At 40.8% G+C, this 17,734-nt stretch overlaps 1 protein-coding gene across 1 annotated transcript in view; it reads right to left on the bottom strand.

Annotated features, from left to right (window-relative positions):
• FSHR (follicle stimulating hormone receptor) overlaps positions 1 to 17,734 on the bottom strand; it is an 84,301-nt gene that overhangs the window by 49,704 nt on the left and 16,863 nt on the right. The window contains exon 2 of the mRNA XM_075088643.1: positions 1,577 to 1,648. Coding sequence (XP_074944744.1) covers positions 1,577 to 1,648 — 72 coding nt within the window. The remainder of the gene's footprint in view (positions 1 to 1,576; positions 1,649 to 17,734) is intronic.

Here is a 17,734-nt window from a genome sequence, read left to right as displayed (position 1 = left end):
AGACATCCTATTCAATGCAATTGCTACCTTCATACATATCTGACATATGGTTTCTGAGTAATTAAAGATAACGGGAGCAGTTTACAATGCACTTTGCAACCCACTTCATAGTCCAGAACGCTCAATGATTTTCCACAAGGACTAGACTAAAAGGAACCCTGCAGGACTGGGGAGAAACAAGTGCCAACAAAATTGGTGACGCAGAGCTGATCTTATTCCTAACTGGTAAGTCTTGGCCACAAAAACACCTCCACCTTCTTTTTGTTTTCTCAAGAAGAATGACTGTTTACAGTGGTGTTTGATGGGGTTATGAGGGTCTGGATGCATGAGTGGGATGCAGCAACTGGAGGCTTTTTAGCATGTACCACATGCCAGCAGAAGACTCCTGAACCTACAGTGATGCCCTGAAATGGATCACATGCTTCAGGAAAGGCCAGGTGCTGTGTGAGCTTTACCACTTGCTGCTTACCAGCAGCTCTTCAATCCTCCTTGCACGTTGCCTGCTCATTCTTCATCCATCCGTACTTCTCTAGGTTCAAAATCCTTCCCCTTTCCTTGCCATAACTTCTGATTTATTCACCTTCTTGCTAAATCCCTTACTTATGCAAAAGTATGAGGGAAAAGGGTAGAAATGAGACAGAGAAGTGTCAGCAATTGATTCCTTTTTAGGTTTGCCATTACACTCACAGCACTGAAAACAGCACTGACTTTGAAGTTCATTTCTCCACTCTCACTCAGAATCCTCTTGGGCAAACAGCCTGTTTGTGACCCCCTCCCATCAGGGTGCAAGAGCTAAACAAAATGTTGTGGTTTGCTCATATATGAAATAATTCAGAAAAGCCGTACATGCCCTGAATAGTTCGTGTTGGACAGTGACAGTTATCATTTCTGGTGCTAGCACCAGTTAACCCAGAGATTTTCTGTTGTTAAAGAAAGGTAGGAGACACTTTACTAAGGATTTTTCCTTCTAGTGGTTGAGGGCTGCAATGAATGTACGATACATCTGTTCATCAAAGGTGCTCATAATTATATCTCCAGGTTTATCACTAAAATTCACAGATATTAGATGCTTGCACTCTTTATGTGCTAAGATTTTTGGATCTATCACCCATAAGAAACTTCTCTCATACATCCTGCTAGCTCACTCTGAACATGAACAAAACAATCCTATTTATTCTTTAGTGAAAATAGAATTGGTTGCCCTGTTATGAACAGGAGTGCTTTCCTCCCTAATCTTCCACTGGTTTATTACAATCTATTACAAAGTTCTCAGAATAATAAGTTTCCCATTATGTTCTGCTATGGTGCTTTATTTATTAATTGGAATGACACTCCATGCTGAACCAACCCTTTGACAAAGGACTGCCTGCTTGCTGATATAAAAATGCATTTATGACAATCATGTTTTGTAACATGGTCTTCAAAAAAATGTTGCTAAGATTTTTAAACAGAAAGATGAATCTAGATGAAGCTCAGCGATAGGGGCTTGCTCACAGTCAGTAAAAGGAGCTGCAACCAGAAACTGCTCTTCTGAGTAAAACAGTTGCTTCCTAATAAATATTGACACAATACATACATTTTCTCTAGGTCACCAAGTCCTGCGAAAGCTCCTTTTGGAATGACTCTCATCTTGGTGAGGACAAATCTCCTGAAAATAAAGAAAATGGTGTGATTATTCACTATTCACAACATGGGACTATGTGACAGCCTTGTCAGCACAGGAGAGGCCTTTATCACTGGTACAAGGATAGCCTCCAGGCTGAAGGCTTCAGCGCCTACATACACCTGTAATGTTCAAAGGCTTCATGGGACTCCAACTGCCTGCCCAGACCAGACATACAGAACAGTGTCGGGCAGCTCGGGATCTGGAGGGGAAATAGCATCTGCCAGTAGTTGCAGTTTCCCTGTTTGCTTCAACAAGAAATCCAGACCTGGTCATCGCAGCTTTGCTGTGTGCTTGGAGGAGATGGCATCTTTTTCATCTCAACCTCTCCTTTGAGAGATGCTCAAGCACAGGATGAAGGAGCCCTGTGGAGCCAGACTGGAGTGAGTTGCTTACACAAGGCTATACGGTGGCACATGCATGCTCATGCAAGATAAACCTTAACCTACTGAATGGATAATTTAAGGAGTCAGCTACTATCTCCTGTCAGTGCAACATTAATACCCTTTATTGCTTCTCAGTCTCTCTTCAAATTAGTTCATAATGTGCAACAAAATTAGGGCTTTGGAATACACAACTCGATCACAAATGAAGACAACAATTTAATAATTTTTTAAAGGTCACAGAATATGCTTTATGAAGAAAAAATATTTAAAATATCATATAAATCTTTTTGTTAACCTGCACTCATCTCTTTTATCACAACAAACAAAGAGGATGACGGAACTTCTGATGGCACCCAGCAAATGAAAGGTAGGGTATCGACTACTCCTTGGAGAAATAAAATGTTATCTGGGTAATTGTTTTCTTTCACGCATTTAATCATTCATAGGTAGCAAGCACAAACAACTGCATATATTAACATGACCTGCTCATCAAGATACATGCTTCCCATGACATGCTTATGACTAGAAGTCAGGTCAAGAAAGCCTAGCTGAGACGTGAGAAAGCCCACAGAGATTTTGCAGGGAGAAATATTGTAATTTTGTATTTCCTGCTAAGAATAAAAGTCACATTCAAACTCTCAGGTATTAAACATGAAGCAGATAAAATAAGCAAGACATCAGATAATACCAGTTGTATTGAATGATAGCTGTTAAATAAAAATGGTGTTTTATTTAAAAAAACCACCTGTGTTACATACATGAATCACAGAATCAGCAAATGGTAGGGGTTGGAAGGGACCTCTGGAGATCATCTTGTCCAGCCCCTCTGCTTAAGCAGGGACACCCAGAACAGGGGGCACAGGAATGCATCCAGGCAGGTTTTGAATGTCTCCAGGGAAGGAGACTCCACGATCTCTCTGGGCAACCTGTGCCACTGCTCTGTCACCCTCACAGTAAAGAATTTTTTTCTCCTGTTTAAGTGGAACTTCCTGTGTTCCCACTTGTGCCCGTTGCCCCTTGGCCTGTCGTTGGGCACAATGTGAACTGTGATTCAGTTTCTTAGTCTATTTTCCCATGGAAATGGAAATTAATTGTTTTCTGAATTACTTTGGAAGACTTTTTTTTCAGTGAGCATGCCTGCTAGACCATGCCTCATTTTTATAATCTCAGAAATGGTGTTGCATGGCTGCTTGGGGTTGCCTTTCAGCTCATGTCTGTGCTGCTTTATTGTAAGGTCTGCAGAAATGGGAAGTCAGACCGGTATTACCTGCTGTGCAGTCCTGAAAATTTTAACACAATACCTTAAAACTAGAGACCTACTTTCTTACCATTCAATAAAGTATTCATATAATCCTCATCTATTTTTTATTACAGCTGATTAGTTTAGAATTTTCATGGGAGATTATCATGTGTTAATCAAAGTCATAGGGAAAAAAGTATTATCTAGATAGAATACCATTGTGAAATGTTCATTTTTTTAAACTGTAGGTCTTTAGTAGAATCTACCCCCTCATTTAGATTCCCAAATATGAGTTAATATTTACTAAAGCAGGACAAAGTCAATGCATGCCTCACCTAACTCTAGAGATGTCACTGTGATTACACACTGTGAACTTGGCCCCATGCTTTTTTAAACACTGAAATCTCAGTCCTGGAGGATGATAAAGTCAATTTGGTATTCCATTACTCTTGTACTATCATCAATGTAAGTCAGGAAGAGCTTCAACACACTGTCACACAAGAATTACAGTATTGAGATCACTATGCAAATGTTAGAAGGATTAAAGAGCTTCCAGAAAAGGCCTAACCTGGATTAGGCAATTTGTAAAACCCTACTAAAATCATGGCCGGTGTAAAGCACGCAAAACTATGGCTGTGCTTTCGGAGTGCAGCTAGGTACAACGGATCCTTGCAGAACAACCAGCAGGCTTAGTGCTACAAAGCTGAACCATCAGGAGACTCTTTAACTTTGATCTGCTTTGAAACCTTTCCTAAACTCTCCATTGTAGAAATGCACAGCTAATTTTGGAGCCCTAGAAAGCAGGCTTTGTCTCAAAAGCCAACTATAATATACTTATTGCAATATTATAAAACGAATTCTCTCTGCAGGCGCAGATCATCAGGAGGTTTGCATTTCTTAATTAAACACTGGCCTACACCATTCTTTACCACAACAAGAATTTACAGCCCGATCCAAAAACAAATTAAAAGAAGGGAACCTCATTCATAGGTGAGGTTACCTGTATGAGGAAAGCCACATGTGCATAGAGGTAAAAATCAAACTTTGAGTTTCTTTGTTGAATACCCTGCTATCCTGCATTAATAAGGTGCCAGAATTCAGAAGCCACGTGTGTAATGCCCTGGAGCAGTTAAAGTAGAATTGAAGTTTAATAGCTGAAGTCTCACATTCCACTTTAAAAAATTAAGGTTAATTGTTTTTAAACATCCCTGGGTAGGCTAATAAAGTCAGCCTTAATGGTATAACGAACACTGAAAATTAGAATCAGCTACTTGTTGAATTATCAACTGTATAATGAATAGGAGTTTATTATAACCAGTCAAATTCTGTATTGTCAATAAATCTCACCAATTAGGCTCCAAGAATCAATCTGTACTTAACTTGAGATACTGGCTGTTCAGTACCAATTCTTTCTGAGGTACATGGGGGAAATAATTGAAAAGCATTTCCTTGGTTTTGTTGCTGGCATTATTTTAGGGTCAAAGAAATTAATACAGCCCACCTTCATTCAAGCATGTTTCATGTTGAGACAAACAAGTAAACAAAAGCATCTTTTAAAAAACATGTCCTTAATGGACAAATGCAGTGTTAGGTCCTAAAAAATTATGTTAGCACTTAACCACCAGCAAGGAAAGCCCTGAAAAGCCTAAAAACTCAGTGCATGTTGTGGAAATGAAAACCCAGAGCCAGGTGCCCGACATAAGGTGTGGGAAAGGTTAGACTGAAGGTTAGGTGATCCAAAAATCTGTATGCAGAGCTAGCCCCCTGGAAACACTAAATCTCATCTCACAGAGCTTTCAGCTCTGCATCAGAGCTGCAGGTGTGGCACTAGCCTCAAGTCACAGAGGGATCTCCTACTCACAGCAGGCTTTGCCAGGAGGGAGGAAGGCATCGTGGTCTCTCAACACAGCAATGGCAGCTAAAGCACAAACACAGGGGACAGGGGTCCTGGCTTCAAGTCCCTGCTCCCCCTGAGTGGTGCAAACTTCCATCTTTCATGCCCCAGAAGGATGCTCCTTGGGCAAGGCCAAGGGACCTCTCCCTGTCTAGGCTCAAGTACCATGCAGCCAGGGCTACGCTGCTTGTGCCGCCAAAGAGGACGAGAAGGAACTTAACCCCACCATCCTCTCTAGAGGCATTAAAGTTACAGCTGATTTCCCTGGGATGGATTAAAAAAATATTATTTTTTAAGTCCCAAGTTCGGTGATGCTACTGTTATTTGGCCTACAGCAGGTCCCAGAAGTCCTAGCAAGGACTCCAGTGTTGGAGCCACCAAAAACTTAAGAAATGAGGGAACAGAAACAAGTACAGGAAAGAAAACAAGCCCCAGATGGTAACACGGTTATCTTGCATCATGAGAAGTCAATATACATGGCTGGAAATAGAAGAATGGCAATATTTACTACTGTTATTGCCTACATATAGAATTATATGCTAGATTTAAGCCTCACTCATTGTTCCTATACACACTCTGATATCCAGGAAAGGCCTCTAAATCCTGATTAAAATACGTCTGTTAAAGTGATTCTTGGAGAGTTTATTGGTCAGAACTGAAGCTGTCTGCTGCAGCTGTACAATTATATTTTATATATTTTTATATATTATGAATTATAACATATTTACTATATATAATATTGCTTAATATTTAACTGATTTTTACCTACTTCTGTTTTTCTGACCAGTGAGAGTAAATGCTTTCTGTTGTGCAGTAACATTCTTTTACATCTGGAAGGACAGGTAAGCTTATGATCAGACTATATTCCTCTGGACTGTACCTGCACAATTCCCACAGGTTTTTCCATTTTTCAATTTTAAGGTGTTTTATATGCCCGTTTATTGTATAATTTTAGTTGGTCTCATGAATGGGTGCGAGTAAATTCTTCTATTACAAAACTACTAAAGACCTTTTGCTCATTAAGGCTAGACCTGTCAGGACTAGGGCAGAACTATCTCCTCCTGATTTGTTTATTTATACAGAGACATCTAAACCTGGTTATTTAAAACAATGGGGTCTCAATTAATACAAAGCCACTGACAGAGGTGACTTACGTCACTTTATATCACCATGAAAAGCAAGCAACCCAAACACCTCTTACTTCTCTATGGCTGTGTCTAGTATAAGAGAAATATCATAGTGCCAACTTAATCTCAAAGCCTACAGAAGACATGACGCAAACAACAGAAACTAGCAGGTACTGATAAAATATTCTTGAATAACCCTCTAACATTTCCAGTTATTAAGAGGTTTATTGAACTTCTCCTAAAATAGAGCTTTCTGCAGCTGAATAGTTCAGACAGACAGAACATATGACATGAAGGGCAAAAAACTCTCCAAAAATTTAATATCTTTCCATCCAGCTCCACACGAATCCAGTGACAGAAATCAGACCAACCTCATCACGAAGGGATGGAGGACTGGATATCATTATGCAGGTATGTGATCCCCAAGGTATGGGCGATTAAAAAGACTTGGTAGATTACAAGATAAAAAAAGTGGATCTATACAGGTAATTTCTGCAAATGTCTCTTAAAAAAGTGCATAGGAAACACATGAAGTGTGCACATTAAGCAAATCAATGTAAAGACACTGCATTGTGAGGTTAGCCATTTATGTGCAAAATGATGTATTTTGCATACTCATCAAATGAGTTGTCAGACCCTGATCCCAGAAGCTTTTTCTTGAACAACTATGAAGATGCTCTTTGGTGTAAATTCTCCACCAGAACTTACTCCTGCACTTACTCCTGCTGGTGCCCCTCCTCCCAGCCCCCTTCCTTGGCAAACACCCACCACCACACCACCGGCAATAACCTTGCACAACAAAGGACTGCACTGATTATCAGAAATTACACTAGTTAAGAAAAAAGAAAAATTTCTGCCTCATAAAGCATGGCTGAACTTAGATCTTTCAAAACACTGTTTAAAACTAATTTCTCAGATCTACTTAAGTCACACACGGTTAATCAGAAAGTGTGTGCATTGTAGAATTATTTTCCCTAGCTCATGTAAATTGCAAATTCATGATGTTAAAATGAACTATATCAAGCAGATACTATAAACTTTATAACTTAAGAACCGAAGGAAAATAAAATAAAAAGCCAAAAAAGATTTGGTGACCATAATGCTAAATCACCAAATTCAGTTCTAAAGAAATAAATGTGATAGGATTTTGAAGAATATTTTACTTTAATCTCTGAGCTAATAGGATGATATTATCACCTAATCCTCTGCAGCAATGTGTATTTTGTCAAAAAAAGATTTAAGTGAAATTTAATTTAGTCATCGTAACTTTTTTGGTTGTTCCTTTATTTTTGCATCTTGCTCTGGAGGTGTGATGGAGGTTCTAGCACAAGCAACAGATGAGCCTTTACATCAGGAGAAGACAAAACAATGCCATGACCTGTTTGATTAAATGCAAAAATCAACAAAACCCCACCCCCTGTTCTTTTTTTTCTCCTGCTTTTTCTTGATTAGTCAATGCAACAGTGAAGGGACTATTTTGCTTTTCATGCTATAATAGCAGACAAATAGGTAGCGGAGACTGTCCAGTACTGGTACTGGAGTGTCCCAGATGCTGTAAATCAATTGAGTTGTGTCATTTTGGCCCTAAACTTTTGTCCTAATTCTCACTGGAGTGAATCACAAGATTCCTTTGATCTAAATGTGATTTAATTTAAATGTATCAAGAACGTTTGTAAGCCTCCAGCTGATTGAAATGGGTTCACATTGCAATATGACTTTGCTATGACTAGGGTCTGGTTCTAGTAAACATCTCACTGGGAAGGGGAAAATGCAGATATATATGAACCTCAAAGCATTTTTCCTCATCAGCTGCCTAGGTGGAAGATCTCTGGAGTCTGTTAAGTAGTTTGTAGCTGCTTTCAGACATAGCTATGGTTTCCCCTTCCCAACAGCAGGTGGAGAGGAGTCCAAACTCATAAACTGCATGCTGAAACATCAGGCTTCAAAACCATCAAGCTAAATACAGCAAAATTGGCTTTATTTGCTTTCTGGTTTTAAAGTCTTTAGGGTGCATTGATAACATGTTGCAAAGCTATTTTCAATACTCACAAGGCTTTAATTTAAAAACAGAGAAAGATTTATTTTAGTTGCCTCAGTTCCAGGAGGTGCTGAGGTTGGGACTCATAAGGCTGACAGGATCATGAGGAATGACGCTGGCAGTGACAAAGCACTGTTCCCACCATCCTACTGGCTCATCTTTATGGAGAGCTATGCCATCGTCTTAAGGGAAATCCAAAGCCAAGGAGAATATTTTTCCAATAATGACTATTCATGTAACTACAGATACATTTCAAAAAGGTAACCCTGATGGCACAGACATGCTTGCGTAACGGAGGAAGAGCTTTGCAGTTCCTTTTTCGAACCAAGACATGATCCATGCATTTCAGAATCTGAAAGTCCCTACTATACACACATGCAAATTGACTTATGAGAGAGAGCGCCCATAATCGCTTGCTAATATGCACAATCTGGCTTGAAGCATCTAATCACTGCGTTCAACTAATGTGCTTAAATCAGCTGCTTATCCCCTTCAAATGCTTGTGAAAAGACAAGTTATCTAGACTGTGCAGCTGGTTTATTCCTTTTGTGGGATAATAAAAGCAGGTAAAGGTGAGTATTCCAAGGAAAGATTAGGCAATATACATTTAATGGAGAAGACAGATAGCAAAGATCCCCTCCTGAGTTTCAGGCTGTACTGGGTCTGGCTAGAAAAGAGTTAATTTTCTTCATGGCCACTCATATGGTGCTGTGGTTTAGGTTTTTGACCAAAACCATACTGATAAACACTAATCTTCTAGCTTTTGCTGAACAGGGTTTGCGCAGCATCAAGGACACCTCTGTTTCTCACTTTGCCCCCTACGGTGAACAGCCTGAGGGGTAGGCTATAGGCTTGGGGGACACAACCAGGCAGGTGACCCAAACTAACCAGGGAGATATTCCATACCATATATTGTCATGCTCAGCAATACAAGGGAAAACCATTTTTCTATCTGACTGAAAAATGCAGGCTAACTCTGGGAGGACACACGTCCTCCTTTCAGGTATGCTACTTGGGAATCTCTTCAGGTAGTGATGTAAAGGGCATCTCTGAGAAAGAAAATATTTTGGTTTGTGTGCTGTTAAATAAAGCAATGCACAGGCAACGTAAATACCATTAGAACTGCGATGATAAAGTTATTAGCGATGCCTGTCTTCTTTGCAGGTCTCAATCTAAAAGGCAATATGTGCAGTAGCTCATGAAAAAAATCACTCCTTAATCTTTACCAGTAGCCCCCCTTAAAAATCAATTTCCTTTTCTTTTTGAATTAGATTAAAAGGATAATGAACAGCACCGATGGCATTCCTATTCTAAATTTAGTGAATACTTTCTCGGCTTAATGATGTCATCCAGCCACAAAAAGCTGAAGGGAAGCAATTTTAAGATCACGCAGCTGATGTCCCATTGGCGTTTCGCTTGTAGAGTGCCCACAATACCATAACATGGATAACAAAATGCCCATTTCCCCAGCAGAGCTGTGATGCTGCTCGCATAGGCACACAGCAAAGTTGCCGTGGGATTTGTTTTTCCCCCAGGACCTTGCTTAGGTCAGCTAATAAGTTGCACACAGTGCCCCACAGCAGCTAACAGCTGATAAGGAGAGATAAGGAAGGACAGAAAATTGTTGTGAGGAAAAAAAAAAAAAGCATCTGAAAGTCTGTAAAAGTGGTCAAGCAACATGCTTGTAAAACTTACTTTCCCTCTGCCCCCCACCTTAGTTTTCCAAAACCACGGTGTGTTTCGTCTCAGCACTGATACCCTTTTCATTTCTGGACAAAGCATACACTGACCTCAGCAGCACTGTACATCCCCCACAACGCTTGCAGATAGCTTCTTTCCGAGGTCAAATATGCAGGCACTTAAAAATAAAGCTCAAAGATGCTTTTAAATACTTCTGCTTGAATAGGGTGGAATGAATCTGGAGATGGGGGATTAAAAAAAACCAAACAAACCAAGGTGGATTAAAAAAAAGAGAAGATTGCAAAACTCCCAGTCAGATAAAGAGATGCAACACCAGGACTTTCATTCCATCTGAGAAGTTTAATGATCTATACTTAGTACAATTACTTCACTGTACTTAGGCTGGGTTTCTTTATGCTGAGATAAACCTGGAGAGGAACAGTTGTAACTATTCAGACCAGTTGCCTGCGTGCATTAACTCAATTGCAAAGTGTCTGACAAAGAATTTTGTTGAAGATTTAGGTGCAAATAACAGTAACGCACAAGATATGTAACAAACACCAATGACATCTGCCCTGAGCAGATTTACTGCAGAGCACCCTCTGACACAAGGATGTTGGTCCCTTCAGTGGATCTGGGTGGCTGCAAGACGAAGGACAAAGTTTACTTCCTGCACCCTTGCAGCAGATAAAGCAGACAGCAAAGCAATGCCGCCTTGGCAGGAAGCATCTCCTCCTGTCTTTAAGCTTGCCCAGAGCTTGAGCAAAGCAAAGCAAACCTGGAGCTCTGGGTTCCTCTACAGTACGTACACACAGAGAAAAAAGGTTTGCCACCGAGCACAAATTACAACAACAAAGTCCCCTTTAGGCCTATGAGCAGAATCACAGTTATCATGTTTGCATCTGGGAAGAGTTTAACTGCTAGGAATGAGTTACCCACAGAAAAGGCCAGCAGTAAGCTGGAAAGTATAGTTTAAATTGCTTCTACTAATGTAAAAGGCATGCTGTGAAAAGTGTTTTTGTAAGCTAAATAACAGAAGTGAATGAAGTTATCCCGTCTTGGTTACAGAAAGCTAGAAAATAGTGATTGCTTTATTTTTACAAATAGCTGTACTTTATTAGTATCAATTATCTTGTAAGACACTACACTACTTTTAGAAGAGCACTTCCTTGTTCCTCCCACCTTATTCGAATGGGTCTTTGAGAAATGTACAACATAGAGTAAATGTGCAACTTCCTTAAAATCTGACCTAGATATCTGCAACCATTTCTATGGTGAGGAGCCATTAAAAATTCATTCACTCTGAGCACACTTTCAGTGTTGCATCTATTTATACTAATATCTCTGCATACTTTCCTAACAAAAGGAGCATTGTACAAGTACTGGATATTTTGCTCTTGCACAAAGAGCATTTTACTTTGTGTTCTTTCCCATGGGCAACTTGTCAAGGCAAATAGGGTTATGGAAAATGGCCACAGTCCAGCCAGATAGGGGGATTCTATAAAAATAGAAACACAGAATGTCCTGGGTTGGAAGGGACCCACAAGGATCATCAAGCCCAACTCCTGTCCCTGCACAGGACAACCCCAAAATTCACACCATATCTCTGAGGGCATTGTCCAAGTGCTTCTTGAATAGCATCAAGCTTAGCACCGTGACTGCCTCCCTGGGGAGCCTGTTTCAGTGCTCCACCACCCTCTGGTTGAAGAACCTTTTCCTAAACCTCCCCTGGCACACCTTCCTACCATTCCCTCAGGTCCTATTGTTGGTCACCAGAGAGAAAAGATCAGCACCTGCCCCTCCTCCTTCCCTGTGAAGAAGCTGTAGACTATGATGAGGTCTCTCCTTAGTCTCCCCTTCTCCAGGCTGAACAAACTAAATTACTTTAGCTGCCCATCATACAGTTTCCCCTGAAAACCCTTCACCAACTTCGTGACCCTCCTCTGGACACTCTCTAGTAGCTTTATATCCTTAATGAACTGTGGCTCCCAAAACTGCACACAGCACTCGAGGTGAGGCCGCACCAGCGCAGAGCAGAGCAGGACAATCACCTCCCTTGACCGGCAGCAATGCGGTGCTTGATGCACCCCAGGACACAGTTGGCCCCCTTGGCTGCCAGGGCACGCTGTTGGCTCATGTTCAACTTCCTGTCAACCAGAACCCCCAGGTCCCTCTCTGTGGAGCTGCTCTTCAGCCTCTTGTTCCCCAGTCCGTAAGTACATCCAGGGTTGCCGTGACCCAGGAGCAAAAGGTATTATTTAGGTATTGCTTTCAAAACTTTCTTCCCCTCTTTTGATTCAGAGCAACAATAACAACCTTGCTTACATACAGCTAGTTACTTCAACTCTTTTCCTGTCCCAAGAATGTGTCAAAAAAGACCTTATTCCACAGCAGGGAGAGAACAGTGGTTTGTTCATTGGCTGAGGTCAAAGCAGAAAAGTGACAAGTGTTCTTTGTGTGAAGTGTTTCTACCTCTAAGACCTCAGGACTTTACGTTGGCAGGCCCTCCATACACGATGCTATTTTTATTGACAGAGACAAATTGTCCAGGGATAAAATTCCTTCAGTTCTACGTTGGATGCCTTAGTGAAAGTAACAGAGAAAGAGAACGCTTTTCTGCAAAATGTCCTGCTGAATCATCGCTGTTTAGCAAAACACCAAATAACTTACCTCTGTCGTTTTATCTTCTTTAACAAATTATTTAGAAAAGCTAGCATGCTTTTTACCTCCTTTCTTATCCATACCCTCACAGGCACTATACCTACATTGTTTAATGGGGCACAGTTGAAATATCACAGAATATTAATAAAATAAAGGTACTCACTATTACATTCCCTAATTAGCACACACAGCCTAATAAGCAACAGAGTCCCCACCAAAAATTTGGATTAATTTGTATACATCCAAAGGCTTGTTTGAAGTTGTAATGTGATATCTGATACTCCTTGATGCCAGAGTAGTCAGAAACCATATAAGGAATAGCACTTGGAGGCTCGATCGTACTCTTTTCCTCTGGATCTGAGTATGAGCTTTGTAAAGGTAAATATTCTTTCTGCTATCTAATACACGCTGTATTTTTCAAAAAGCAGCATGAGTGCCAAACACTCAACTGGCAGTCTTGGGAAAAGAGCATCTCCCCAAGGAGGTGTCCTGGATGCAAACGGCACGTACTCCGCTGTTCTCAGGGTACCAGCTAGACTTGTGCTGATGTAACTGTACTGAAATACTGAAATACAGAAATAAGCTAGGCCTATGCTGTATGCTTTCGCTTCTCTCCCACTGTGGTGAGTGGAGCATTTCCTTCATTTTACACACTGAAGTGTAAATTTAAATTTTAAATACTTACGTTTTGAAATGACACTAAAAGTGACAAAGGTGAAAGATCCCTGCCTTTTGTTGCTCTAGCACCATGTGAAGAGACAAAACCTCCTATTCATCCCCTTTGGTCATGCCACCTTCTAATCTGGATGCCTCTGCTGGCTATTTCCAGTGGGACAGAAGCTGGCTTCTGGAATTGTTGCTGCCTGTGCAAGGGGATGAACCACACAGCACGTTGAGAATGGGTGCACCCACAAGATTAAAGTGAGCAACAGGCTCCTGCGTCCGTAAGGGAGCTCGTAGTCCTCACGCTGTAATGCACTTCGCACATTTTGTTCAAGTCCTGTAAACATTCCTGTTTATTGCCATTGCTCACCACCCTTTCTCATGTCATTGGTGCTCTTCCTAGCCACACGGTTTCCCTGTCAAGAACTTTTCTCAGCTCATCTATTAGCGATTGCTGAGGGAAACATTCACAAGGATATGAATGCCAGGTGGATGGACTCTTTCAATTTCATCCTGCATTCTCCTGGGAGCATCTCTTCTCCCTCACATTCTTTCTCTGTTATTGAGATCTCTTCCCCATAGGCATCACCAATCTGATAGAAAGGGAATGACAAAGTAAGGAATCCCCATAACTTCTCCTTGTACTAAAAAAATTAAATATATTTTCATATTTTAGCAAGAATTAGCTTGCCACTGCAAATGCTGAGTTTATCTATCTACCTTCCACTAGCCATGGATTTACTTTCACATGTTAAAATGAAGTTCCTGACTACATACAGCACAGCAGCTAGTGTACCAGTATCCTTAAATATACTAACTACTATTTCCTTTAAGGTTGACAGGTCTCTCCCCAGTTACACATAGGGCAAAGCTTGCACTGGTGTCAAGCATAAATGTTTAATGCATTTGAAAGTGAGTATTATTGTTTCAGAAAGATGCCAGCTTGATCACACTGGCAACTGAAACACTAGCTTACATTCAGAATAAAGATGTGCTTAGTGCTTTCACCTTCAGAGTGCTTCTCGAACATGAATCCTCTATGGAGCACTTAAAAATAATAAACATACATGGTCCACTTAAAACAGGTGACAGAACAGTGAAATAGAGACAGGGAAAACTTGACCTGCTCATGGCACAGCTGCAGGTTATGAAAGACCTCTAAGAAAGAGCTTAACATTATGCCTAGGAAAACATATCCTTTGCAACATCTAACCTTGGTGGATAAAACCTAGACTTCTGCTCCCTTCCTACACACCTTTCCATCAGCTCCCTTGACTTGACTCTGTCATCAGCTGTCTAAATGATTGTGATAGGCATCTTCTTGCGTAAAATTGGATAAAACCTGACTGGAAGAAACAAGGATAAATATAACAGTCGTCTGAGTAGAAGGAAGGTAATTAATGGCATCCCACGGAGACCTGTACAGGGCCTGGATACCACAGCCACAAGCAATCTGGAAAGGGAGTGAGGATCAAGGTGACAAACATGTACGATGACCAGGGTAGTAAGACACGAGCTGGTTGAGATGATTTGCAAAGCAGAAGTTCAGTCTTCACACAACATGTAGTTCAATGATGAAATGCCTTGCTACAGGACACTGTGGATAGTAGACATTCAAGAAGGAATGGATAAATACATGAAAGCAAAATACATGAAGAAGGTTGACTACCAAGATATCATTCTACTCAATATGTCCCTGAGCCAGGCAGAGGTGGAAAGGTATGAATGTCTCTGCTGAGAGATGTATACATCAGAGCAGCCAAGATCCTGCACTGCAGCCAGCCAAGATCCTGCACTGCAGCCAGCCTAGGACAGCTCTGCCAAAATGGGGAGACATACCCGGATCAACACAAGCAAACATCTCCTATTCTGGCACTCTCTGAAACAGGTGATCTCTGTCTAGATTTAAGTGTTGAAGTATTCGGCAATATTTACAGCTAGTGCAAGTTTTTGTATATTGCAGAAGAAAGAGTTTCTCATGGGTTAAAACAATTCAAGGATTAGTCCCCTCCCTTTGCCAGAAGATCAAAAAGTAGAACTGAATCAGGGCTAATGTTTTCAGTGCTGCATTCAGACTCTATTTAATTGTGTGGAATTGGCTGTACACGACATTTCCAAATATAAATGTGGCAAGAACATTTCAGCATTCTTTAATAATAAAAATATTTTAAAAGTTTCAGGTTTCCATGGATTCTTTTGCTAGGTCATTTTGATAATCTTTGTAAAATCAGGGGAAATGCACTGCCACTGCAAAATCTCAAGTTGTCCCTTACTGTCTTCCCCACCCCCACTTCAGGAGGTAGACTATAAAGCAGACTCAGTCTCATAATACTCTAAATGCTTAAGGGTTTTATGTCACTTGTTTGGTGCCCTCTTTTCCTAAAACCATCTTCCCCCTTCTCTAATGTAAAAAACCAGTGGTTCACATAGCTTTTGAACAGAGGCTGCCGTTCTGATCCCTTTAATCTCAAAAAAGGTATGTGAGTATTGGGAAAGGAGGGCAACAAGGCTGATCGAAGACATGATATAGTTTCCATAAGAGGAATAACCAATTTGTCTGGGACTTTACAGTGTAGAAAGCTTGAAGGGATGATAAAGGTCTACAAAATATCTCAGAGAAGGTGGGCAAGGACTGATGCTTTATCAGCTCTTCCATTACAAAATCTTAGAGGTGAGGCCAGAGGCAGCTAGATTCAAAGCAAACAAGAGGACCTGGCTCTTCACGCAGTGCACATGGACTGCCAGAACTCCTTCATGCAGCTTGCCTGGGTGCAAGAAGCTGATGTGGGCTCATGGCAGAACACACAAGGAATTTGAGGACAGATAAACTGGGGCTATGAAACAAACCACAAGAATTTCAGGCAATCCCCTGGGCTAGAATAAGTTGGAGGCTGGAGGAGTATTGTGGTAATACATCTTAAAAACTTACCCTATTCTTACTTTACCCTTAGCAGCTCTTAAGACTCCTTGTTGTATGCAGGATACTTCACCTGCCTTACCATAGCCATAGCTTATATTGCAGGGAGAGAGCAGGTAAAGGAGGGACTCCCTTCCTACAGAGGAAAAATTGATCGTCATCTGCCTCTGCCGGGCTATACGGCTGCCTGGAGTCCTGGCAGCGAGGGAGGGGACTGTGGAAAGAGGATCTAACATGCCCCTGGCTGGTGCTGATGGGCCAAACCTGAGCTGCTGACCACTCGCAGAAGATCCTTGCCAGGCTATATAACATCTCTGTGAAGTTCTGGGGCATGATCACATCATAAACAAGCTGAGGGGCTTCACTTTCTTACCATACCTGAAGAGCTGTGGTTCTGCCTAAATGTTTGTGGTAGCAAGTATCCAATCAATACTCTAGCTGCAGCTCTCAAATCAAAACATAGGTATCTTCTTAATGCGCTACATAAGGCATTTCTAACCTACAAAGAAATATTCAGTAATACTGACTTTTATTTTTCTGTGTCCATATTGATTCTGAAGTGTAACATTTTTAAAAGCAGACCAAGGCTTTGGAGGCTATTACCCTATTCCTGTTTTCTTTATGACAATATCTAGGCTTATGTTTTTTGTGATTGATGCACACCTCAGTGTAAATTACGAACAGACTGTGAGCTTTTTTACTGAGGATAGAATATGTTACAGCAGCAAAACACAGAGAGATGCAGTAGGCATACGCAGTCCCTGTGCAACCAGGACACCCAGTGAGCTTTTAACCAGCTGAAGAATTTGAAGGTTGAAGATTTAAACAATTGTGCTAAACTATGGGAAAGAAGGCTAAAATAGCATCACCAGGAAAATGAACCAATAGTAAATAAATAACAGTAAGTCACTAAATGTTGATCAAATCCAGCTTGGTGCTAAAAGGCACCTAGCTCCTTAAGGTTTTAATTTTTATCTGTTTTTATTAGTAAGTGCTTTATTTGATTTCTCTAAGTCTGAATAAAGGTATTTATTTATACAGAACTATCCCCAGCCCTTAGACAAACCTGTGCTTCCCAGGAAGAAGTGGGGAAAGTATTTTGTCTGCTGGCCCTTGATTCGGAAACACGGTAAGTCCTGTTAACTCCAGTATGGCAAGATGAGTGCATTTAAGCAAATACTCAGATTTCTTTTCTAGAATAAAGGTAGTGCTTTGATTTAAGACAACAGAGAACAATACACAGTGGGCCACTATCTGAGCAAAGCCTGCATGAATATGAGCCAGGTAAACTTTCCTGAGCTCACTTCATATATCAGAAAAAGGAATCTAGACCCCCCTGCACTCACTGAAGGTGTGAAATTAAATGTCTTTTTTCTCAGAGAGCAACAGAGGACAAAAAAAAAAATGAAACACAGAGCAGAACTCTGCTTGAAAACAGAGTGAAAATAAATCAGCAGTGAATGGA

The sequence above is a fragment of the Phalacrocorax aristotelis genome, chromosome 3, assembly GCF_949628215.1.
Source record: "Phalacrocorax aristotelis chromosome 3, bGulAri2.1, whole genome shotgun sequence".
Lineage (NCBI taxonomy): Eukaryota > Metazoa > Chordata > Aves > Suliformes > Phalacrocoracidae > Phalacrocorax > Phalacrocorax aristotelis.
This window is presented reverse-complemented; position numbering and strand designations above follow the sequence as displayed.